The sequence below is a fragment of the Eleutherodactylus coqui genome, chromosome 3 (genome assembly GCF_035609145.1).
Source record: "Eleutherodactylus coqui strain aEleCoq1 chromosome 3, aEleCoq1.hap1, whole genome shotgun sequence".
Lineage (NCBI taxonomy): Eukaryota > Metazoa > Chordata > Amphibia > Anura > Eleutherodactylidae > Eleutherodactylus > Eleutherodactylus coqui.
In genome coordinates this window covers 145208602-145234571 of record NC_089839.1, presented here as the reverse complement: position 1 = coordinate 145234571, position 25970 = coordinate 145208602, and the positions used below count along the sequence as shown (strand labels likewise).

Here is a 25970-nt window from a genome sequence, read left to right as displayed (position 1 = left end):
CTCCCAGCAGCCTTCGCGCCGCGCAGTTCGTTCCATTGAGGATGGCTACGGTGCTGTCCAGAGCGCTGAAGCTGCCAGGTGAGCTGACAGATCGGCGCTGTCGTGTCCGCCGCGATGTACAGATGCTGCTCTCTATGTCAGGGGGATGTTATGTCGGCGACATGTAGCACAGAGATGAAGGTAGAGAAGTCAGCGCTTTTGTGCGTAGTGAGAAGGTGCAGCAGCCGGGGTACAGGCAGTGTGATGCGGGGGGATTCCTGCAGTTAATATGGGGGCTAGAAGCATACCCAGCAGCTCTAGTGGGGGCACCTGCATTTAGCATGGCAGTGCCCCTATGCCTGCTGCTAGGTGCCAGGCAGTGCCATGCTAAATGCAGGTGCCCCCTACTAGGCGTCCAGCTTCCTTCACATTAGTGTGGCGCGTTACGTTTCCAGAATCCGCAGGTCCAACGGATCCATATTACGATGGAACAGACCTGAACGATGGCGAATGGCCCCAATAGATTGTAGTGTGGTCTATTCGCTCCCATCTCCTCAGGAAGAATAGTGCAGCATGCTGAGCCAGTGCGTTTGGGATTTAAATGGAATTCAGCGATGAAGGTTCCGAACCGCGGCCTGAACACTGGTGGGAAGCCGAAGGGGATTTCACACAGTGTGCTCCTGAAGGTTTTTTTCTGCACGCTAAACCCGAAGCCCTCCCACCCCCCCCCCCCCCCCCCCGCCTCCCAGACCCTCAAAGGAGAAAAAAAAACAGCCAGATGTTTGCTATAAGGGCTCATTCATGTCGGCACTTTGGGGGGGTTTCATTCTTCGTTAGGGATTATTCACACGGCAGTATTTTTAGCAGTATTTAGTAATCAAACGCAGCGGGTCCAAAATACGGAAGAAATGCAAATCTCTCCATTCTACTTCCTCTCTGCACGTTCTGCTCCTGGTTTTGGCTCACAAAGTAATGAAAAATACTGCTGTGTGAATAATCCCTAACAAAGCAGGAAAACCGAACCCAGTGCTGAACGGACCTGTCGTGTGACAGAATAGAATGGACCCCATTGTCTATAATGGGGTCTGCTTAGTGTAAAGCCAGGCTTCTGGCATTATACAAGATGAAACTGCAGCGTGCCGCGCCACTTCATTCTGTTATGTAGGGGAAACCAGCCACGGCGCTTCCAAACAGAAGTGATGTCAGCTAGCTCTAAGTACACATTAAGGTGTTTTGAAATGCACTACTTAGTGTGTTTTTCCTCACTTTTGGTGATTTTTTGGGGAGTTGGTGGGTTTGTGGCAGTTTTATTTTTTTCTCTCAATTCTTTGAACAAACTGCAACATGCTTCGTGTATGTTTTCTTTCTGGCAGTTTTCCCATAGGCTTCCATATAAGGAAAGAAATATCACCTAAAAGAAACACATGAAAAAAATGTCTATGAAAAAAAACAACCCAAAAACACTTGAGATTCATGTCTTTTTATGATCCCGCAGAAGCAAAGTACAGTACAATGTCTGTGAATGGGGTTTTAAATGGAGTTGACCCACATTAATAACTATTACCTGTCCACAGTATAGGTCATAGGTATCTAACAGCAGGGGGTCCAACAGCTGGGACCCCCACGATCACAAGAATGTGTCCCCCAGTGAACCCTATTCATCTCTATGGGGTTGCTGGAGATGAATGGTAGCGCACAGGCACGACTGCCAGCCACTCTTGACTTGTCCATCCTTGCCAATGAAATTCAGTACTGCTGAGTGTGCATTACTCATCCCAGCTCGGAGAGGGCCGTGATTGTCCAATGAGCTTACTTATACAAGGGATTCAGCATGCTATGATCGTTTGTGGTGCTGGGGTTTTACTTCCAGTCCCCTGATGTAATAAAATATATGTTTCCAGTGAGCATATAATCAGTTTACGGTGTATGCCAATGGAGTTGTCCTCTTCGCTCTCTACATAGTTTACCTCCATATTGATGCAATTACTGTGAGGGATCAGCCATGTCTTCAGTAATTGATTAAAGTGACATTTTTTAGAGCAGGTTCTGCAGCTTTGTCTTCTTTTTATGTGCCGAGATGGAGAATGAGATTTATCTCCTATATGTCCAGATGTATGGCCAGTCAGATGGAGATGAGAGATCCTCAACCTGGAAGCTTCCATGATACCTTCTTGTCCGTTCCATAAACATATGTGGTCTGTACTTGCCCACACGTCTGCCCCCATCCATCGTCTGTGAGCGGGTGATGTGCAGTCTGTTCTGCTTGTGGTTTTAATGACTCTTCTTAGTTCTTTCTGTCCTCTTCTAACTGCTCCTTGGTGACTGTCCATAGTGGTTCCTGTATAGTCTGTGATCTGCTGCTATCCATCATGATGCCGCTTTATGTTGTACTTGTAGGATCCCCAGCACAATCTGTTGTGCTCCCCAACAACCTCCATAATGTATACCCATGAATAATATGGTCCCCTCCAACTATCTGTAGCTTCTAGTTTTTGTGCCACTGCCCTATGGAAAGCCATGTCCCTTCTCATGCTTGACATAGAGGTAAGATTTTAGCAATAGCTGTTTGCCTAGAAGGGGGCTGTATGACATTGTCTTAGGAAAAGAAAATGGCTACAATTTTGCAACTAAGTACTTGGGACAAAATTCAGTCATTTGTTCACATCACAAATTTAGTATCTTATTCACCATACTAATGCCCAGGATTATTACCACCATCGTGATTTCCCACAATGCCATGCCCCTTTCAAGTAGAGCTATTGGTCCCTAAATATAGGACGCTTAGAAGGATATGTATGTGTCCGTAGTGCCATGATATAGTTCCCCCCTGATAAAGGATTTCTTGCTGTTATTAGTTGTAGCCCATGTTGTTTACTATCAGTTTATGTTGTTTTGTAAATAAACCTTTTTCAAAAACATAAATTTAGCTTGCTTTGATGTATCTTTGGTGTTGTGTCCAGGTGGCCACAGCCTCGCGCTCCATTGCATTTATTAGCCTACATAATACAGTTATTGTATAGTAATGTAATACTCTCCTGTCTCAGATAAGTAATCTGCAGGAACAATGCATCTACTGTAGCTTCAACCTTTTAACGATCCAGTCTAGTGTGGGCCTTAGAGGGTTACTCCCATCTATGAAGCATTGCCATGTTACTAGTATATGCTAACACTTCATGATTAATGGGGGTCCTTCAACCTCTGTGACTCCCCCCAAATGTGAGAATGAAGGGGTGGCAGCACTTATTTAGAATTAACCATTGCAGCAGGTAAGCAGTATGGTACACCTGACGACTGCTGCTGATGGTGCTGACATGGCTTCTCGGCTGCCTCATCTCAGAGGCATAATATTACGTTGTGCCATGGGAACTACTTTCTGACCAAATGTGACTAGGTAATTCCATCCAACAGTGCACTCTCAGGTTTTTATACAAGGTAGCCCTTTTGCCTATTTTAGGCCACTGTCCCTAACATCATGAATATGCTGCTGCCCATAGACAGTAAACGCTGATAGCAAAATCAAAGCCATAATAATACATTTATAAAGAATAGTAAGGTAGTGGTAAATACTCTGATATGACTGCGCTGCAGCCAAAACAAACATAGACTCTTCAAAATGATACTTCTGTGCATCATGTAAGCAAAAACCAGATCAGTGCTTGCGCTGCTTGTCCCATGCAGTCACAGGGAGAGCATACTGGATTATTTGGGATTACTTGGCCCTCTCTGGATCATGTTACTCTTGTGCTGAAAGCCTTCTATGCTTTGTGTCTGGGCAAGTTCACATACAGTGGAATTGCTGCAGAATGCCAGCTGAAATCCTCCAGCAGTTACAGTACAAGTGAATGCAGTTTTAACAAACTCCATTCACTACAGTGGAGCAAACCTGCAGTGAAGGGACCCGACAGCATGCTGCAGGTGTTGCAGAAATGCCGCAGATTTCCACAGTGGAATTCATTTGTTGCAATGAGTGAATTCCGTGGTAACAATCTGCGCCGATCGTTGCAGATTTAGGGTGACTACCCACTAGCATTTTTTTTACTGTGAAATTCGCAGCGTTTTTTTTTTCTGCAGGGGTCTTTGGGCTATGGAACATGTAAAGCTAAAATCGTGATCGCGCAAAATCGCGATTTTGCGCGATCGCGATTTTAACATTACAAGTCCCATAGACCCCTGCAGGAAAAAAAAACGCTGCGAGTTTCACAGTAAAAAAAACGCTAGTGGGTAGTCACCCTTACTTGGCGATGTGTGATCGTACCCTCAGTCCTGATGTTCAGCCTTGAAGGAGTGTGGTGGGAAAAGAAAACTAAACCAGATGGTACATGCTTATTGTCTTCCCAATGGATACAGTATTTAGAAATATATTAGTGGTCTGAGGTCACTTGGAATTGGTGTCTTTCAGGGAAGAAGTCCCACGACCCCAGGGAATATGACCCTCTTACGCAGGCTGACAGCGACGAGAGTGAGGATGACCTCGTCATCAACATTCAGCAAAATGGAATTCAGAATGGAAAGGGCACTCGAGGTGCATCCCGGGATCACGACTCCGATATCGAAGGAATGCCAAAGAGGGTCCAACAGCGGGCGGTAGATAATAAGCAGGATGGTCTGTCTACCACAGGAGCTCTGGAACCAGAACTAAAGCCACCATCCTCTTTGATATCGTACGTGCGGACCACAGTTTTTCTTCTGACAGTTGTTGTCTCTATGGTAATGGTGCTTGTCTGCGCTTTCCTCATCCCTTGCCCTATGAATGGTCAGCACAATGTATGGACGCTCCATGTTGGTCACGACACAGGTAAGCACTGTGATTCTGGTTCAGTGGTTTGTTCATCAGCGTTGGGTTAACCCTTTAGGTTTACCATCCCTGTCAGAGTGCATTCACCTGGATGAGATCAAGTTGTGCCTGACATTCTCAGATGCAACTTGCATCACATCATGTGCGGAAGGCTGCACTACTGCATGTTCTATTCTCGTACAAGAGTTGCACCAAAATAGAACATGCTGCAAGAGAAAAATCGCCCATGTAAATAATCATTACAAATAATGGATTGTATTTTTGTGCGTATTTTTGCAAGTTCTCAACAATGTGATGCAGCAGCAAATAAGGGCAAACACAATTCTGGGATGTATTAAGAGAAGCATAGAGTCTAGATCACATGAGATTATTATTTCCCTCTACTCTTCCTTAGTCAGACCTCATCTGGAATACTGTGTCCAGTTCTTGGCACCCCAATTTAAGAAAACGATCAACAAACTGGAGCAAGTTCAGAGAAGAGTTACCAGGATAGTGAGCGGTCTGCAAATCATGTCCTATGACGAATGGTTAAAGGATCTGGGAATGTTTATCTAGTAAAGAAGAAGGCTGAGAGGAGACTTAATAGCTGTCTACAAATATCTGAAGGGATGTCACAGTGCAGAGGGATCAGCCTTATTTTCATTTGCACAGGGAAAGACTAGAAGCAATGGGATGAAACTGAAAGGGAGGAGACACAGATTAGATATTAGAAAAAAGTTTCTGACAGTGAGGGTGATCAATGAGTGGAACAGGTTGTCACAGGAGGTGGTGAGTTCTCCTTCAATGGAAGTGTTCAAACACAGGCTGGACAGACATCTGCGTAGGATGATTTAGTGATCCTGCTTTCAGCAGGGGGTTGGACCTGATGACCCAACTCTTCAAAAGCAAATTAAGTCTTTGCAGTGCATTAAAAGAGGTAAAGGGGGCAAAGGACGAGAACATTATTCTCCCACTATATAAGCACTTGTCAGGCCCCAGATGGAATACTGTGTACAGTTCTGGACACCGCTGCTCAGGAAAGATGTTGCAGTGCTTGAAACAGGCTGAACTAGATGGACATTGTCTTCATTCAGCCTAGCATACTATGTTACCATTCTTGGATTTCAATCAGTATCATTGAAATGAATGGTGCGCTGACAGCTCCTGCTTATCCAGCATTCCATTCATTCTGACATCACTGCAGGGAGGGGCATAGGAAGCGACCTCACAGTGACAAGCAGAGGGTTACATATGATCCCCGTTCTTAAGATTGGCTGAGATCCCCACCTATCAGCAAGTTATCCCTTACCCTGTGAATGGGGGATAACCAGCGATTCTGATACAACCCCTTTAACAATGTGCTGCTATGTACGTATTAAAATTATTGTATTATAATAAATTTTACTATTATAAAGTATTTCCTCACATTGTATAGAGATCTTGTACAAAGAACAGAAAAATGTTTTCAGCCTGTTTTCTCTATGGCATGGATAACCATGCGACCCTCCATGGTGATGGCAACCTGCAGATCCAACTGCGTGTTATCAGTCTTTGCTCTGCTTGCACCTTTCACATGCTGCACACTTACTTTCATATCACGAAGGTCAATTGTTCCGAAACTCTGCAGCCATGCGGTGTTTAACCTCCATATAAACTACTGAGAACGAACGCACACTGCACTTTCTGTTCCAAACTTTCTGTTGCACACGTGATGCATCCTGCTGGAAATCGTTTTTCATGCTCAGTAGGCATGAAAATTCAATCACTTCCGTTGCATCTGAGGCCCATGACATGTTCACAAACATCGTGTACATCATTTTGTGCCACCCTGTATAATGGTAAAGACCAGGTAAGTATAAATTTGGGGGAGTTATGAGCGTCTTCAATTAGGGTCAAAGCAGCAGTATCTGTTTTTTCCAGATGGGTCACTTTAATAATGTATATTAGTGAAAACTACATAATCCCTCTTTTGCCGCATTTTAGACATTTATAGTTTTGGAGATATATTGTAACTATTTTGTTTGCAATACATTGTTATCGGTTTTATCATTTTAATGTTGCTTTGTAGAACTTTCCTCACCTCTGGAGCTGTTTGATGTAAATAAGGATGGTGTACCAGATATATTGCTGACCTTCTTGTCTTCCAGAATATGTGGACCACAGGGTAAGGCGAAGATGGTCTTTTCATCAAAGGGTTTGTCCCAACTAGACAGCTTCTCCTCTTAAATAAAATGCCTGGAATTAAAGGGGTTTTCCAACTTTACACTATTGGTAACTTATCCTCAGAATAGGCTATCAATAATAGATCTGCAGGAGTCTATGGCTGTGTGTGTAATACCAAGCCCGGCCACTGCAAGCGGGATTGGAGCTGTTTGCTATCAGCTCAAGTCAGTAATGCACTGGCCTGGCACACAGCTAATCAGATCTACTATTGATGGCCTATCCTGGACAGACACTTTAAAAGTGTTTTCTTGGACTATAATATTGATGGCCTATCCTTAGATAAACGATATCAGATCGATTGGTGGTCCGACTCCTGGCACCTCTGTGGACCAGCTATTTGAAGAAGCTGCAGCGTTTGGATAAACTCTGGGCCTGTTCATCATATATCACACATAGCGTAATATATTTTGTAGCCACTGTATTAACATAAATGGGACTGAACTGCACATAGGCCGTGTAACTAATGGATGCAATGAAGGTCATCAATATTTTAGACACAGAAACCCTCTTTAAAGGGAACCTGTCACCTGCCTAAGCACCATTAACTAACTTAAGGTGCTATTAATTAAGGTGCATGAATTAACTTCAGGTGCTATTATGCAGGTGACAGGGAGACGGGTGCTGTATTCGCATACTCGCCTGCTTCATGGTTCCCTTTAAAGAGGTTTTCTGTGTCTAAAATATTGTTGACCTATCTTCAGCACCTTAAGTTAGTTCATGAATCATGGTGCTTTTAGTTCACCTTAAGTTAGTTCAGGTGACAAGTTCCCTTCAAATAAATGGGTGATGGTTGTAATACATAGCTGCACCAATCTTGCTGGAGCGGGAGCAGCTATTGGCATTAGCAGAATAGGGACCGGAGTGGGGCCCCTACCCTTCTGACATCTGCATACCCCAATAGGGTATCTGGGCAGGGCTTTTTTATTTGCGAGCTTCCTTTAGTAGACTGTAAGCAATGGCCTTTCCTGTCTCTATATTTGCAGATGGCCTGAAGCAGCCCCCCTGTCTCTCGGTTCTCTCTGGTAATAGTGGGAGGGTGTTGTGGAGCAGAGCAACCCCAGAGCATCTCCAGAGCATTCAGTGTGGACAGCTGGTGATAAAGCCAGAGCAGAACGACACCTGTCTTCTCACTGGGAAGTACAAGCTGCTGAGCCTGATTGCTGCATCCTCAGGTGCGTGTTTGTATGATTGTACTATCCTAGATTAGAAGAAATCTCACAATTATTTCAGCTGAATGGAACTAAACAGACTTAAAGGCACGCTTTCACTGTTGTGCCACAGAACTTAGTGTCACACAATGGAGGTGATCTTATATTTGTGGCCTCATGCTTATCTCCCTGCAGATCGAATCCACCATAGACTTGTAAATGGACATTGCTTCTAATCTATTTCTTCTCTGTGACCCGTTATATTTGCGCGCTCTAGTGCACCATTAAGACGCTCTCAGTACAGACATCGGTCTCGTATTGCTACGGTATTCTAGTTGATGGCTGCTTTCATAGTGCTGCTTCCACTTGATCAGTGGTGGTCAGTCATTGCACACCCGCTGATCAAGCATTGATGGCCTATCCTAGTGATGTATGTCTGTACTGAGACAACCCCTCTAACTGTAATATAGTTTATAATTTGTTCACCAGATGGATTTTATATAATCCTAATTGAACCTCAGGGCTCCATCATATGAACATGTTATGTGCGTAATAGGCCATGAATTTTCAATGGGTTCTTTGACAGCTATGTATTTTTGTGTCACATGAGAAAAAACACAGCCTGTCCTATTTAGGTGTGTATTAAGTACCAAAACATAGTAACATAGGTGCTCTTTCCTGAGCACCGGTGTCCAGAACTGTGCTCAGTATTCCATGTGAAGCCTGACAAGTGCCTTATATAGTGGGAGGATAATGTTCTCGTCCTTCACCCCTATACCTCTTTTAATGCACCCCAAGACTTTATTAGCTTTTGCAGCGGCTGACTGGCATTGGTTACTCCAGTTTAGTCTACAATCCACTTGTACCCCCAGGTCTCTTTCCATATCACTTTCCCCTAGTAGTACCCCATTTAGTGTATATTGGTGACATCCGTTCCTCCTGCCCATGTGCATAACCTTACATTTATCAATATTGAACTTCATTTGCCATTTTTCTGCCCAAGCCCCCAGCATGTCTAGGTCCATTAAAATCAGTGGGCTTATGCAAGTATGCAGGAAACCTGTACTCACTGCAGAAATCAATAGGAGTTTTCTTTTTACATGACGGAAAATAAACTGAAATGAAGAAATACGCAGGGAATCAACGCATTTTAGTCTGTGAATATGCGGCATGTTCACAGACCGAATTACACTCATGGCCGTGTCAATGAGCCATTATAGTTAGCAGTAAGAAATGTATTAAGCCTACATAAGCATGAGAATTTCTCCCTTGCAAAATGCAGGCAAAGCTACACCAATTGTGGCCGGCACTTGGACTTGTCAGTTTAAGGCCCCTTCCACACGGGCGATAGTGATTTGGATGCGAAAAAAAATCACATCATTGTAGCTGTTATGCACTTGCAATTTTCTTGCAAACATTCTAACATCGCATCACATGTTCCCGATTTTTCTTGTGCGATTTTTTTTTCTTTTTTTTTTTCTTTTGTTTTTTCTTTATAACGTAAGAGAAGTGAACTGTCTCTGACCCGGCCCACTCGCAATCTCATCTGTGTGAACAGGCGCACAAACGTTAGATTTGTGCGCCCATTCACGAGCTTTAACGCCTCAGATGGTAGCGTATATGAAAACGGCGGCCGATATATGCTCGTGGGAAAGAAGCCTAGAGTGAACTATTGTTGGACTTGAGTCAGGATGTTGCCTTGAACAGCATGAGATTACCACTGACTGTTTGCAGTTTCCTATTGATTTTGGTTAGCACATTGTACCCCTCCAGCAGTAAGTACTTTCAGATATTCAGTGTAAACATTAAACCATGTAATAGTATGAAGAACGACTCTCTCAGTCCTGTACATGAGCAAGATGACTATTCTTACATGGATTATTGTGCACAGAAATAATACTTCCTTTTCTTGTCTGTTCATAAGGAGGAACTCTGTGGAACATGAGTCTAGACAATGTGTCAAGCGGACGAATAGCGGCTCCTGCTGTCATTCTGCCGGATCTGGATGATGACTTTACAAATGACTTACTTGTACTTACCTACAAGCAAATATCTACAGAAGGCATTGGGTCCTTGGTGTGTGCTGGGATCTGTAGCTTCATTTACTCTATGACATGTATAAATTAGACTGATCTCCTTGCGCTCCTGGTGATGGCAGATTCACTGTTAAGGCTTCATTTAGATGAGGCGTAAAAGACGCCGTAGTTACACGTGTAAAAAAAAAAACTTGGCTAACTGCGCAAAAATAGCATGAATGGGTATTTTTCCGTAATTAATTCCCGAGCTTAATTAGTGGTGAAGTTGCCCGTTCACACGATCGGGAGCTGCGTGTTGGGTGTTATCCAGCTCCTATAGGAGTCTATACTCCTGCGCCTCGTGCACCAAAGACAGGTCAGATCCTATCATTTTACACTGCTGGGAATTGCAGTTGCTGAATTTCAGGTTCACATGTCCTATTATTTTAGGTGCAATTTATTTAATTATTTAGTTTATTTGCTCTTAAAATTCCTTCATCAGAATGTTTTTATAGGAATCCATTTGTTGTATTATCTGCGATTTTTTTTTTTTTTTAAATTTTTTTTTTATTTTTTAAATGCAGGTAACTTCGGCATGCGTTCCACGCTCGTCTGAATGAGGCCTTAGGCTGATTTTACATGGGCGAGCACGATATGGGGCTGTAAATCCCGCTCCCCTATCGCGCTCCCTATCCATATGAAATCCCCATGGATGCAAGGCGTTTTCATGGGGCTGGCGATGCTGCCACCTTCCTAATTGAAAACAATGAGTGCTGCGATGCAAGAGCACGTTTCAAGATAGGGCATGCCGTGATTTGTTTCCTGTGCCATGCAGGAAAACATTGTTCGTGTATGACCCTATTCAAAAGAACGGAGTTCACATTTGTGCGTCTCGCAACGCACAAATCTTGTGCGATTTTGATGCCTGTGTGAAGCCGGCCTTTGGGTTTCTGCACCTTTTGCGCTTTCTTGCTGCAGTTTTGGCAAAATCCGGGGCAGAGTTTCAGCCCTTCACTGCTATTTTGTAAAAGTTGCTCTGAAAATGACATGAAAGGACTACAACATGTATCCTAAATGTTTGTCTCAAGTATAGATGATCTCAGTGCAGGCTTAGATTACACATATGATGATCGGGAGCATTGTGGGGTTAAATTCATTGAAGAATTAGACTTGAACTAAGTTAGTAAATGTCTGATACAACTCAACTTCTTTTGCAGCCAGATCTCGGATTCCTCTTGATCTCGGGCCGCACTGGGAAACCTTTGGGTGGAATAGTAAAATACAGCATCATGGGAGAAGGAAAACTTCTAGGACCTCAAGCGTACTACACGAGCCAGGGGGCCATTTATATTCTTTTTGGCTTTGGTAAGTTTGTTTTTGATACTTAAAGCAATGGACTATAGAAAAATGTAAATGTGCGCTAAGGTGAACCTGTTGTGTGTTGTCATCTGCATTAAACTTTCAGGTACTTACTATCTGCTAACTCTTTTAGATAGATTTCAGTGATTGACACAACAATATAAACCTTCGGCTCTGAATGTCATTAATAACATTTGATCCTCGTCATAGGGAACATCCAGGCTGTTGCATTAAGGGATATATATGCAGAGGCTAAAATTGGAGGTAATTTCCCAAGTGCCCTTCAGAGGATTGATCCAGATTGGGAAAAGAGAAGATCAGTCAATCGTTCTAAAGTGATCAATGTTTACAGGTATTCACTTAGAATATTAATCACATTTAACACATTCTAACAGATGAGACTGGTAGAAGAAGAAAGCCCTCAATTACCTCATGACGAAACCTTTAAGTATTACATTCCAAAACGTTGTGCAGCTTACTAAATAGTTTAGCATTCCAGTTTCTCACCATTTACAGCCTCATCTCTCTCAATTTTTGAGTTTACATTCCTGGAGGAAAACCATCTTCACGTAATGCTGATTTCATAGCTGAGTGTTTGTTACAATGTATCAAGCACACAGGCGTTTGGAAATACAGCGTTTTACAGCGTATTTGAACGGCGTTTTCATATGTGTTCAACAGCGTCTTTGACGCAATGATCATTGTAATAGGTGGTGATGTGCATTTAAAAATCGCTGAAATGCACTAAAATAGAACAGACGGCGTTAGAAACAACGCTCGCCTGTGAAGCCCCACTGAAATTAATGCAGGTGTTTTACAGCGTTTTCAGCGGTGTTTCAAATACCGTGCGAAACGCTTTAAAAAACCGCCTGTATAAGAGCGGCATAAAGTAAACGCAGCAGCACAATCTTGGACCACAAGATGTGAATTCTTCTGCAAGCTTGCGGCCTGTGTGCAGGAATGGTTTAGGCTGCTTGCACACCTGCGTTACGGTCAGTTCAGGGTTTCTATTTCTCTGCTCTGTTTTTGGAGGAAAGAAACTGAAATAAAATAGGTCTGTCTTTTCCATATTCATTTTCGGTGGGGTTAAAAAGGTAAAAAAGAGGAAGCCTTTCCGTTTCCTTTAGTTTTTTTTTTGTTTTTTTTTAGAAACCCCATTGAAATTAATGGGGGGGTGGGGGGATGGATCTGTTTTTAGTTCAGTTTCTCTACTCCAAAAAACGGAGCAGTGAGACGGAAACCCTGAACTGACCCTAACGCAGGTGAGAAAGTAGCTTTACAGCCTCTAAACATAGATTACAATGTTTCTATTCACTGACAGTAAATGTGAAGGGTTGAAAAAGTATGATGGATAGTTGCTTGAGTGTTAACAATACAAGAGAACTCCTTTTAAAGGGATTGTCAGAGTTCGTTTTTTTTCCCTTAGAACTAGCTTTCCCCATGCCCCAAATAACAAGCTCATGCTCACCTCTCCCCGCTCGTTCCCTGTCGATAACTCTGGGTCACTGCAGCAACCTGTAAACATTGTTGGAAGGCACTGAGCTGCTGGCAGGGGACTTGTGTGAAGAGGGGAGTATGAGCTCGTCTTAGAACAATCTTTACCCTGCTTTAGTAATATTGGACGGTGGCTGAGAAATAATTTGAAGTATTTTCAACACATTTTCCAAATGATGAAGTTTGTTGCCTCTCTCACCCAATTCTTTTGTCTATGCGCTAAGAGTTATTGAATTTTTCTTATACCCACACTGAAGAGTAAGTATGTCTTGCCGATCATTCTGGACAGTATCAGCCAAGATTGCTCTTGAAGAGCATTTTCTTCTACAGTGCCGGAGTGAAGTTTCTTCAGACTGTTCCAGTCTATCTCGGGAATTTCAGTGATCTGCTTGTCACAACCAAAGAGGCTGTAACTCTTGTGAGGGGACAAGATCTAGAGCAGAGATGGAGCATCAGCCTGAACAATATTTACAGGTCTGTATTAAACAACCGAATTGCTTTCCAGATTTATAGTGGTTTTTTTGACAATTAATTTTTAAGGTTCTTCATAGAGCTGACAGGTAACCCACCTGGAGTGCAACTATTCTATAAAAGGGTTATCCACTTATTTAAAATTGATGACCTGTACTTGGGCTAGGCCATCATCATCAGATTGGTACTGAGGGGCAGACCTCTACCAATGTCAATATGCTATTTGAAGGGCCCTGGCACTCTGTCAGCTTCATCCCAGTCACTTAAATAGGACAAAGCGGAGATACCACACAGCTAGGTGTTTCACAATACAACTCGGTGTAAAACAATAAAGGGGACACGGCGCTCCAGCCCCTAACAACAACTGAGCAACAAGGTTTCTGAGATATGAACACCTACCAATCTGATATTGATGGCTGAAGATAGTAGCTACTCTACATATCAATGTCCAACCAGCATTGGAGTGTAACTAAGGTATGTAAGCTTTAAGCCAAACCAAAGTCTTCTCCATAAAGAAAAGATACCCATGTACAGACAGCTGTTTCGCGGCTCTTGGCCCTCATCGGTGCACAGTAAGGCTTTTATTTGGCTAAGTGACAGGCGTTATATCATTAGTTATGTTACAAAGCATGTGAGAAGGTGGAACATTGACTTCTATAGAAGCTGCCTTCTAATAGGTGGTACTGCAGAGACAATTTTCCATCTTCCATGTATATTCCTTCATGACCATCCCAACTGAAGTAAGGGCCGTCAGCTGGCAACATTTTAATGATGGCTCGAAAGAAACATACTGCAAACTATAAAAATACATCTTGCTCATAACCAGGAAAGATCTCGCAATGAACATTCATAGAGGTGATCTACCATTAGGTCGGTCTCACACGACCAGAATTGCGGATTCTGCATGAGTTTGATTCGTGGTAATACGCAGCTCAATTAAATGTATTCGATTGCACAATTCCGCTCACATTAGTGGATTGGAATGACGTAATCCAGCATGTTCTATTTTACCATGGATATCCGCAGCATGGAGCCCATTGTGTTCTATGGTCATGGATATACCCGCAGCCCATAGGCAACTACATTGTGTACGGGCTGTGGGTATCTGCATCATTGCTAAGTGACGGCGTGGGAAATATAAACAAAAAAGGTATACTGGGCATGACGCCTGCGTACGTACGCCGTTATGCGCAGTACATTACGTGGCAGTATGCAGGGTCACGGCCGGGCTCACAGCTGGGATCTGCTGTGGGCTTCCACAAGTGGATTCCACGTACGACAATATGAGTCCGGCATTATTCAGACCGCTACCTGTAATATGTAATTTACAAGAAGCCCTGGGAACGCTCGCCTTTCTGCAGTTCCAGGAGCAGCTTGTGTGAGACCACCGCACCTCAAAGCTTAGAGAAGCTTCATAGAACACCACTTTTTATCCCCAATCAAGGCCACTGAGGTCAAGAAATACCCCCCAAAAAGTGTCGGGTTTGCAGCAAGCATGGGAGGAGGAGGGATACCCGGTTTTATTGCCCCATGTGCCCATCCCAAAAGGGCCCCCGTAATTACCACTGTTTTCAGACATACCACACAGTCTACATTATTACTTTTATCTAAGATTTAAGGGTTGGGGAGATAACTTTTAATGAGTCAATTTTTTTTCCGCACAAGTGAGCAACGGGGCCTGGAATTTATTAAGTTGTGCCCTGAAATCCAACGGGGGTTCCCTCCATTATAGGCCTATCCACGTGTCCAGTAAGCAAATTGGGGTTACAACGGGTATGTTTCTGAACACAGAACAAACAGGGGTATCCATTTTGGGGAGACAGTCCTTATTCACATGTGTGCTGTACAAAAAAAACTGTTTTTTAAATGACAATTGCCAGAAAAAAGAAAATCGTAATTTTTTTCCTTCTGCTTTGCTTAGATTCATTAAAAAACTGTGGGGTCAAAATACGCAGTACACCCCTAGATGAATTCTCTTAAGTGGTCTAGTTTTCAAAATGGGGTCATTTGTGGGGGTTCTCTGTCGTTTCGGACGCTCAAGGGCTCTGTACAATAAACATATTCTAAGGGGAAGATGAGTGGGAAAAGAATACCCGGCCGCCAAAGGACACGATGGCTGATACTGTCAGAGGCGCTGATACTGGCATGGATATCACACAACTGAAAGAAACATGGAGGGAGCTCGCCTTTAGGGTTGCCGAGGGTCTTGAATGACTAAACGGCTAATAACAAGGGGAAGAGATATACAGTCTATATAATTTTTAAAGACATATATATTTTTAATTTATTTTTTTTAAGGAGTACAAAAAAAAACTAGATGAACTTGGTACCGTTGTAAGCATACTGACTCACTTTATGTTATGTTATTTTTGACGCACAGTGTACTCCATAAAACAAGACACCCCTTGACCCCACAAAAAAAGTGGGGCAGTTGTGATTTCATTTTTGAAATTCCACCCCACTTGGAAATCTTTGAAGCTCCTTGGTACATTATATAGGACAGTAAATTGTACAACTGAAAACTCATCCTGCCAAAAAAGAACTCAGATGGCCATGTCAATGGAATTTTTTTTTTTTTTAAAAGCAAAAGACGAAAAAAATAGAAATAGGTGGTTAATCAGGAAATCTCTGCTCACAGATTTCCTTCAAAGCAATGTAAAGAATGTCTTGATGAAAGCTTAATGTGGTTTATGATATCTGCATGTGTTGAGTAATCGGTCTAAAGTGTATTACACATGTAAAGTAACCTTCTCATCTGCTCCTTCAGCCATCCGCAGCCTGGTTACTTCAACAGTGATGGAAACCTGGATTTCCTTATACAGATTCAGAGCAATGCCACTGAGAAAAAGGTATGCTTGTGAATTGTAGAAATGATGCCATGCTCCTCATCACAATGGTTGGGTTTATCATTCTTCGGAATGCCCCATAGTTTTCTATGTTAGAGTAATCGCTTATTTTACTTGAGCGATACTCAATGGGTCTCATCACTTATCAGCTTTATATTTATATTAACCTATTAGTATATAACTAGAGATGAGCGAATATACTCGTTTCGAGTAATTACTCGATCGAGCACTGCGATTTTCGAGTACTTCTGCACTCGGGTGAAAAGATTCAGGGGGCGGGGGGAGGCGTGGCGGAGCAGGGGGTAGCAGTGGGGAACGGGGAAGCCCTCTCTCTCTCCCTCCCCCCCCCTCCCCGCTGCAACCCCCCACTCACCCACGGCGCCCCCCGAATCTTTTCGCCCGAGTACGGAAGTACTCGAAAATCGCGGCGAAAAAGGGGCGTGGCCGTGTAGGTTCGCTCATCTCTATATATAACCAATCATAGCAGATGTTAACATTAACCCATGCACATGCTGTTTGTCTGTTCTCAGCATATAGTTCATACTCAAGGCTCCCTTATGATCTGGTATTTGTTGAAGGGCTAGACCCAGTAAGATGGGGATGATGTTATGGGTAATCTAAATGTTACTGCGAGAAGGAATGTTCACCCAAACTTATCTTTGCACGTTCAGCATATGTCGGCATCTTAGTAGTACCTTGCAAACTATCGTGCTCTGTCTGTGACCACCACAAAGTGGCTACTGAATATAGCAGAGGGCCACTTTACCCTAACATCTACATACAGTTAATCATTTGTATGAGCCTTAATGTGGGCCTCTGCTCATGGGCCAGCTGTTTGTACCTTTTCTCTAGGCTAAAATTTGCCAGCCAGCCACTGATTTTAGAAACATAGCTTCTTTCTCAATTTATCAGGCTTCATTCCTATTCCCGCTTCCTTCATAAACTGTTCACTTATTCTGAAATGCTGTGAAGTCTATCCTGAGAAACCAGATGGACTTTCAGATCACTGGGAGATCAGATTACATGCTGACACACAGAGATTTATGGAAGGCTACAGCCAAGAGAGAAACAGACTTCACAGACCTGCTGCTGCAGCTAATTCTTTTTGCTTTCACAGTATGTCATTGATACTGCTCTGTTTGAGAGAGAGAGGAAAGCAGGATCTCCTCATCTCTATTTGGAGTGTATTTGGAGGCCTCATGGCAGCTAGTCTCCACCCACCAGCTGGGAAAACTGATAATACACCCCTAATTACAAAAAGAGTTGAGATTCTGTGTAAAATGTAGAGAAAAAAAATAAAATGATTTTGACATCTTATATAACCATATTTTATTCACAATATAACTTAGAACACATATCAGAAGTTGAAAGTGAGACATTTTTCTATTTAATTTCTAAAAAAAACTAATTTAAAAGTTTATGGCAGTAACACATCTCACAAAAGTTGGGACAGGGTTAACAAAAGACTAGAAAAGTAAGTTATACTAATGAAAAACAGCTGGAGGGTCAATTTTCTAAGTCACATGACTGTGTATAAAAAGAGTTTGTTAGAGAGGCAGAGTCTCTCAGAAGCAAAAACTGCAACTAAAATTTGTAGAACCATTTTAGAAAAATGTTCCCTTAATGTAAAATTGCGAAGAGTTTGAATATCCCACAATCTACAGTACAACATTTCTAAATATTCAGAGAATCTAGAGAAATTCATGTGCACAAGGGGTAAGGCTGATATTAGATGCTGGAGATCTCCAAGCCGTCAGGCGTTAAAAACCAGCATGATTCTGTAATGCAAATCACTGCACGGGCTCAGGCATGTTTCCAGAAATCGCTGTCTGTGAACACAGTTCACTGTGCAATTCACAAATATAAGTTAGAACTGTATCATGTAAAGAAGAAGCCATGCAGCAACACAATCCAGAAACGCCAGCGTTTTCTATGGCAAAGACTACCCAGGACTGCTGAGCAGCAAGAATCCTACAGACAAAAATGGGACAACATTCTGCTTCAAAAACTCCAGCAATTGGTCTTCTCACTTTACAGATGTTTACGGATCATCATGCTATATTAATGGAGACCTACTGCAGCATAAATCAGTGGAAAATAGAACATACCAAGATTTTTTTTTCCCGCTGCGGAAATCCACGGTAGAATTCCGCATGTAAGTATTGGCAGGCAAAAAGTTATTAGGTTCAATAGAACCTAATAGCTGCGGAATTCACGTCCATGCGCATTCACCCTAAGAGAAATTCTGTGGTTTATGTTTTTGTTGTATTTTACCTGTTGCTTATTTCTTTAGGTGATTGTTATTGATGGAGCCACGAGTGAATTACTCTGGGAGTGGGAAACCTCTTGGCATGAACATGAAAAAGATACCAAAGCGCTCTCACTCCTTACAGCTGATGGGAAATCGGTGTTCATTTTCTGGGGTGAAGAAGCGGTTGTAGACAACAGCTCTGTGAGTTCTGTTTTAGATCTCTTTATCTCATAGTTTGTTCGTTCATAGATTCAGTTGTAACTGTTTCACCCTGAACTGGATTGTTTTTCTTGTTTTATGCACAGCACATGCCATATAGAAAATCAAACGTTCCATGGATCCGACATCTTTATTTGCTCTGTCCTACCTATCCAGGAGTTGTTCTGGATCTCTTCAATGTTTCTTCAAGTATCGTTGCTTTTGCTGGTAAGTTTTTCTTTTCTTTTATTCAACCCTTTCCCGCTGCTGCCCTTGTTGAGTTTTTTAAATTTCTTTACATTTTTCTACCCGCACTTTCAAAAGATAATTTTTTTTCCGACTACATGAGGTCTTGTTCTTTGTGTTAGGGTGCATTCAGACGAACGTATATCGGCTGGGTTTTCACGCCTAACCGATATACGGCGTCTCTCTCTGCAGGGGAAGAAAGCTGGAAGAGCCGGGAGCAGTGCTCTGAGCTCCCACCCCCTCTCTGCCTCCTCTCCACCCCCTTGCACTATTTTCAATGAGGAGAGGCGGGACGGGGGCAGAGCTAATTCTCAACCCCCTCCACAAACTTAGCCCCGCCACGTTCCACCTCCTCTCATTGCAAATAGTGCAGAGGGGCGGAGAGGGGGTGGAGAGGGGGCAGGAACTCAGAGCACTGCTCCTGACTCTTCCAGCCTCCTTCCCCTGCAGAGAGAGACGCCGTATATCGACTGGGCGTGAAAACCCAGCCGATATACGGTCGTCTGAATAAGCCTTAAGCTGTAGTATATACTATATTGGAAAACTTAAAGGGGTTGTCCCGCGCCGAAACGGTTTTTTTTTTTTTCAACCCCCCCCCCCCCCCCCCCGTTCGACGCGAGACAACCCCGATGCAGGGACATAAAAAAAAAACCGCTCAGCGCTTACCTTAATCCCTGCGCTCCGGTGACTTCTATACTTACCGGCTGAAGATGGCCACTGGGATCCTCTTCCTCCGTGGACCGCAGCTCTTCTGTGCGGTCCATTGCCGATTCCAGCCTCCTGATTGGCTGGAATCGGCACGTGACGGGGCGGAGCTACACGGAGCCCCATTGAAGAAAGCAGAAGACCCGGACTGCGCAAGCGCGTCTAATTTGGCCATTCGACCATTTTAGACGGTGAAAATTAGGCGGGCACCATGGAGACGAGGACGCCAGCAGCGGAGCAGGTAAGTGAAAAACTTTTTATAACTTCTGTATGGCTCATAATTAATGCACAATGTACATTACAAAGTGCATTATTATGGCCATACAGAAGTGTATAGACCCACTTGCTGCCGCGGGACAACCCCTTTAAGAATTTCTAAGCAGTGAAATGGGGGAATAAAGGTAATTTTTGCCATTTTAGGGATGGGGTGTTTTTACAGCATTCATTGTGCTTAAAGAAGAAAAGTTTGCCTTCTGTTGCCATCTTTGACCTCCATAACTACTTTTTTTAAACTTTAAAATTTTTAAAATAATTATAAGACTTCTGAGGGGCGATCTAATAACTACCGTATATACTTGAGTATAAGCCGACTTTTTCAGCACATTTTTTTATGCTGAAAAAGCCCCCCTCGGCTTATACTCGAGTGAGCTAGGTAAAAAAAAAAACAACAACAAAAAAAATGCAATACTCACCTCGCAGCCAGCAGCTGTGATGGTCTCCCCGGCGGTGCGGCAAGTTGCTCTGTTATTCCCCGCTGTCAGCTTTCTCTGCTAAACAGAGCTTTGAATTTCCCTGCCGTCAGCAAGTAAGCGCTGTGATTGGAAAGAGCACTAGCCAATCACAGCCGTCGCTCAATCATTCACAGCCATTCAGTGAATGGCTGTGATTGGTTCATCAAGCGCCAGCTGTGGTTGGCTGGCACTCGATCAAATCACAGCGCTTACTTGCTGACGGCGGGGGAATTTAAAGCCCCGTTTAGCAGAGAGAGCTGCCAGCAGGGCGAATTACATTGCAGCTTACTGCACGTCCGGGGAGACCATCGTGCGGGGGACACATATGCCGGGTGGGAGAGGAGTATTGCGTTTTTTTTAATCTAGTCTAGCTAGGCCTATACTTGAGGCACCTAATTTTCCCATTTTTTTAGGTGCCTCGCCTAATACTCGAGTATATGCAGTATGTATAAATATATCAGAGGACAATACAGAGATCTCTCCCATCATGTATTTATACCCAGGACTGTGTCTGTAACAAGGGTGCACTCTCTACGTCTAGTTGATAGAAGGTTTCTACACAACATAGAAGGCGGTTCTTTACTGTAAGAGCAGTGAGACTATGGAACTCTCTGCCTGAGGACGTGGTGATGACAAATTTGATAAGAGTGTAAGAGAATGAACGCTTTTCTTGAGGGATACATTATATGTTATAATTAGGGATGAGCGAGTATACTCGCTAAGGCACTACTCACTCAAGTAATGTGCCTTAGCCGAGTATCTCCCTGCTCGTCCCTGAAGATTCGGGTGCCGGCGGCGGGCGGGGAGCTGCGGGGGGAGAGCCGGGAGGAACCGTGGAGAGATCTCTCTCTCCCTCTCTCTCCCCCGCTCCCCCCTGCTCCCCGCCGCGACTCACCTGTCAGCTGCGGCGGCTCCCGAATCTTCAGGGACGAGCAGGGAGATACTCGGCTAAAGCACATTACTCGAGTGAGTAGTGCTTTAGCGAGTATACTCGCTCATCCCTAGTTATAATCATTAATAACTTCAGAAGGGTTAGTGATTCGGGAATTATTCCGATTGCCAGATTGAAGTTGGGAAATAATTTTTTCCCCTTAAATGGGAAAAAAGTTGCTTCTATCTCACTAGGGGTTTTTTACCTTCCTCTGGATCAACATTGGGGGGTAATGGGCTGAACTCTATGAACGTGTCCTTTTTTCGCCTTATATACTATGTTACTATGTTTTTGTGTATTAATCTTTCAATTTAAAATGTGACACGTTTTTGTTCCCGTGTTGTCAGCGGGGATCAGGGAGTTGGAGAAGGATGCCCTCATTGCTATCCTCACTGCGGAACAGGAGCAGAGCACATCAGGCAGTATGTCCCGGAACCTGACTGTAAGCAAAGTGGGCATGAGGTGGGCGCTGTCCACCAGTCGCGCTCTGTCTTTAAGAAGTACAAATATAAGGCCCAAAGTAGAAGACATAAAAAGAATTCTTACTAGGTTGAAGTTCAGTTCACTCCCTCAGTCGGTAAGTGTTTTGCTGTGTCATGGAGAGCGCAAACGTGACCTTATCTTAACCGTGCAGTTGACCAGATCATATATGCTTGTGAGCAGCTTTATTATGTTTGCTTATGCATATTCTTATTTAACTGTATGATATGTTTAATCTAACATGCTCAGACCCAGGACAGTAATGAAATTACAAATGCTTTCTAGAAATGTGGATTATGCACCATTTACACAACAGTATTTTAGTCAGTATTTGTAAACCCAAGCCAGGAGTTGGTACAAAGTACAGAAGAGGTGCAAACTTTTCTTTATACGGCTTCTCTCTATAGGCTCCATTCATGGTTTTAGCTCACAAATATTAATGCAAAATACGGAAAAAAATACTGCCATGTGATGGAGACCCTAGGGTGCACAAATAACGTACTTTAGCACTTAAAAGGGTGGTCTAAGTTATAGAATATCTATATAAGCAGCTCTAAAGTAACAAGCATATACTCCCCGCTTCTGCGCCGGCGCCCATTATTTTGTACCTGTTCGCTTATAGAGCGCAGTTCTATCTAGTTTACGGGACATCACAGGCACTGCAGTCAGTAACAGAGCTCAACGATCGATAGCCCCCCATATGCTACTGGAAATATCAAGTTTTTCTTGCATCAGTGCTTTTAAGAGCATTTTTAAAAAACTTTTGACGTCATGCATTCAAAACTATTTCTTGTTACCTTGAATGGCAGAAGTTCTCATACTTTTTACTAAGCAAGATTGTCTGTTGCTCTTTTCCAGGTATTGTAGTCATAACCGGAGAAGATTATGGCAGATGTGTGCAGAAGTGGTTTCTGTATCTTCCTTAGCTGTGGACAAGGTTTAGAATCCTAGAAGCACAAGAAAGGCTTGGAGATTGGGAGTGATCATACTATGTATTCTTGTAGATTAGTATATATGTACTGTGTTGCCGTGTTTCAGTACTACATGGTCCTTCGCTGTTCACACATACACAGTTGCAACTTTCACGTATTTAGACTACGCAATATAACATTTTATTAGAAAGTAGGGGACAGTTTGCATTGTGTTATCTTGGAAGACTAGGTGTCATGCTGATCTGTTACAAGCTTTCTAAACACTAAACTGCTGGGAAAAAATGCCTCCTGAAAAACCAACCACTAGATCACCTGTAGCCACAACGGATGGCTAGAATCTCATGGTTGGATATTTTAATCCTTCGGATTGTGAAAGCTGGATGGTGCTCATATATGCATGATCGATTCTGCACTTATCGTGTAAACACAGAAACTTAGAAGTTCTGGGACTTCTGCATGGGGGGAGCTCCATGCTAGTGCTAATAGGACTTCTGTCGCAGTGCTGGATGACGTGTCAGCAGAGACTTGCTGCTATTGAATTTTATGTGTATATTCATTATCGTTGCAATTTTAAAAGCACTTGGGGATGCTGTAGGTTTACTGTATTATAGGGAATACCAGTCTTTACGAAAACAAAGTTCTTCAGAAGAGCCGACGAGTCCTTTTTAACCCCTCAAGAACAATGCCTGTTTTTTCATTTTTGGGTTTGTCCTCCTCACTTTCAGAAAATCATGGCCTTTTTTTATTTTTCAGTTTGCTCCGCTTGTTCTTTTGCGGGACGAGTTGTATTTTCCAATGGTGCCATTTCATGTACCTCATAATTTACTTGAAAACGTTTTTACAAATGTCTAAGTCAAGAGAAAAAAATCAATGGAATTTCACCATCTTGGGGGATTCTTGTTTCTACGGCATAGACATTATGGCACAAATGACCTAACTTTATTCTTTGGTATGGTATGATTACAGCTATATTTAATTGAAATAGTTTTACTTTTGCTGTACCACTTTAAAAAAATAATAATAATTTTCTTTGGGAAAAAAAATTTCTGCTGCAATGTTCTGAGAGTCATAGCTTTTTTATTTTTCTGTTGCTAGGCATTTTTTCATGGCAAGCGATCATGCGGGGGCCCATTTGGAATCCTTGAACAGCGATCAAGGTATTCAGAGGGTTAACAGCCACAGTCCGCGTTGGCGCTGATCGCAGCCTTTGCAGGCAGGTGTCTGCTATCACAGACAGCCGGCACCTGAGTTGAATGGAGCAGGATCAGCTCATGGTCCCACTCCATGTTAACCCCACACACCCAGGGTGTAAATATACACCCTATGGTGTTAAGGATTTAAAGGGATTCTGCTAATAGGTTCATGCTGCCTGAACCGCAGGAGGCTTGTACCTGGGACAGGAATGACCAATGACCCCCTGGGTATTCTGAAGCGCAGTGGGGCTGAGCCTGCAGGAAACTGATAGCTCTGTTCCCTTTTATGCAAAGGTACAGAGCTGTTAGTCTTCATGCAGCATGTGGGGAGAAGCCGGCACTGTCCGCCGCCATAACTCGGGACTCGGCTCCCAGTCAGAGGGTATGTATTCTGAAATGCCATAGCGTTTCAGCATAAAGCACCCGTGCGGGCAATGGGCACCTCTGTTCAGGCTGCACGGACCGGATGACTGAAACCCTCCAAACCTAGTCAGTTTAATTTTCACTACTGTTATTGCGTATGTAGCCAATTGTACCGCTTGGTGGAATATATTGGAGCTATACAAATCCATATCTTACATACACCAACATATACATGTGAAATCACAGACCACCCCTGACCTTGGAAAAGCTTACCACTGTGAACATATAAAATTTGAGAGTTTACATTGCTTTCTACTGCACTTTTTTTTCTCTCAGTCTAACAAGAAATGAGTAGTTATATAAATGAAGGAAAGATGTACAAATGTAATCCCTCATAAATGTATAAAGTCTAGGGTATTAAGGGTAATTACATGTTAAAATAGAAGGTGTATAATATAATGATATAATACTACAAATATAGTGACTTACATACACAGTTGTTAATTTATTACTTTACGGCAGTGCAGGCGCAGGTTGTAGAAGCTGCTGTAATTAGGATGTTGTATATGCATGTTGGGCCATTCTCTGAATAATTTGGACATGTCCATCTGTATCTGATTGTAATTTATTTGGTATTTTAGGATGAAAGCAGGAATGTTTTTAGGTAATTCTTTAGTGAGTTTGTTTTGTGATGCAATACTTAATATTATTACATGGCTGTAAATGATGATGTCTTCATTCTCTGTGCTCTGCCCATATGAAGTGAGAAACCCGAGAGAAACTGACTTGTTTCTAAGAATGTGACTGTCACTTGTAAATAGTTCTAGTGACTTCTTGGTTATGGAATAAAGGATGATACAACTACATAACTTGGTCATGAGTCATGAATCATTCTGTGTGATCTGAGTTGAACATTAGCTCATAGGTCTTCAGTACAATAATCATGTCCTCCAATGCTGGATTAGTGATGCTCGGTATTTCTGCGGGTTTTTTGCTTGGATGTAGGAGTAAACGGGAATACACACTTCAATCTAATACCAATGAACCCTTCCGGTGACTTAGTGTGACTGTATGCATTAGATGTACAGTGACTGAACCTAATGCCTTTTCTAGGACCTGACGATCATCTAATGTTTATGGGGAACCTCCCGACTCCCACCCCAATTGTAAATGTTGGGGGAGATGATGGTGAGGCGATTGCTACGACTTAAGATGCTGAGTAGCATAAAACACATCAGTGAGTGACATGGATCACGCTGTGATCTGCCTGCGGATTTTATCTTAATAAATTCTTGTAAGTCTTATTGTCCTGACGAGCTGGATCAGTTGATTACCTCTTGAGCATTCACGTTTAGGGCTCTTTCCCACGAGCATAGGCCCAGGCACACCATAGGCACACGCCAGCACCGTAAAAACGCATTAACGGGCGCACAAATCTAACATTTGTGCGCTCGTTCAGACTGCACGGGCACAACACATATATGCCGAGGCCACAATGCCATTGCGTCCCCCCCCCACCCCCTTGCTGGCTCACCTTCTTTCTCCTTCCCTCCGGCTGTTTGCAATGGGAGTGGCCGGAAGGGGGGCGAAGCTAAGCACCCGCCCCTTGTCTGCAGCCAGCAATGGGAGGG

At 43.1% G+C, this 25970-nt stretch overlaps 1 protein-coding gene across 1 annotated transcript; it reads left to right on the top strand.

Moving 5' to 3' along the window:
* FAM234B (family with sequence similarity 234 member B) lies at window positions 1-25208 on the top strand. Its single transcript, XM_066596225.1, has 13 exons — window positions 1-78; window positions 4379-4774; window positions 6822-6917; window positions 7960-8148; window positions 10049-10200; window positions 11357-11504; window positions 11709-11850; window positions 13323-13466; window positions 16231-16312; window positions 18603-18761; window positions 18866-18986; window positions 21719-21948; window positions 22710-25208. The coding sequence occupies exons 1-13, from the start codon at window positions 42-44 to the stop codon at window positions 22716-22718; spliced, it is 1905 nt and encodes a 634-aa protein (XP_066452322.1). The 5' UTR covers window positions 1-41; the 3' UTR covers window positions 22719-25208.
* The last annotated feature ends 762 nt before the right edge of the window (window positions 25209-25970 follow it).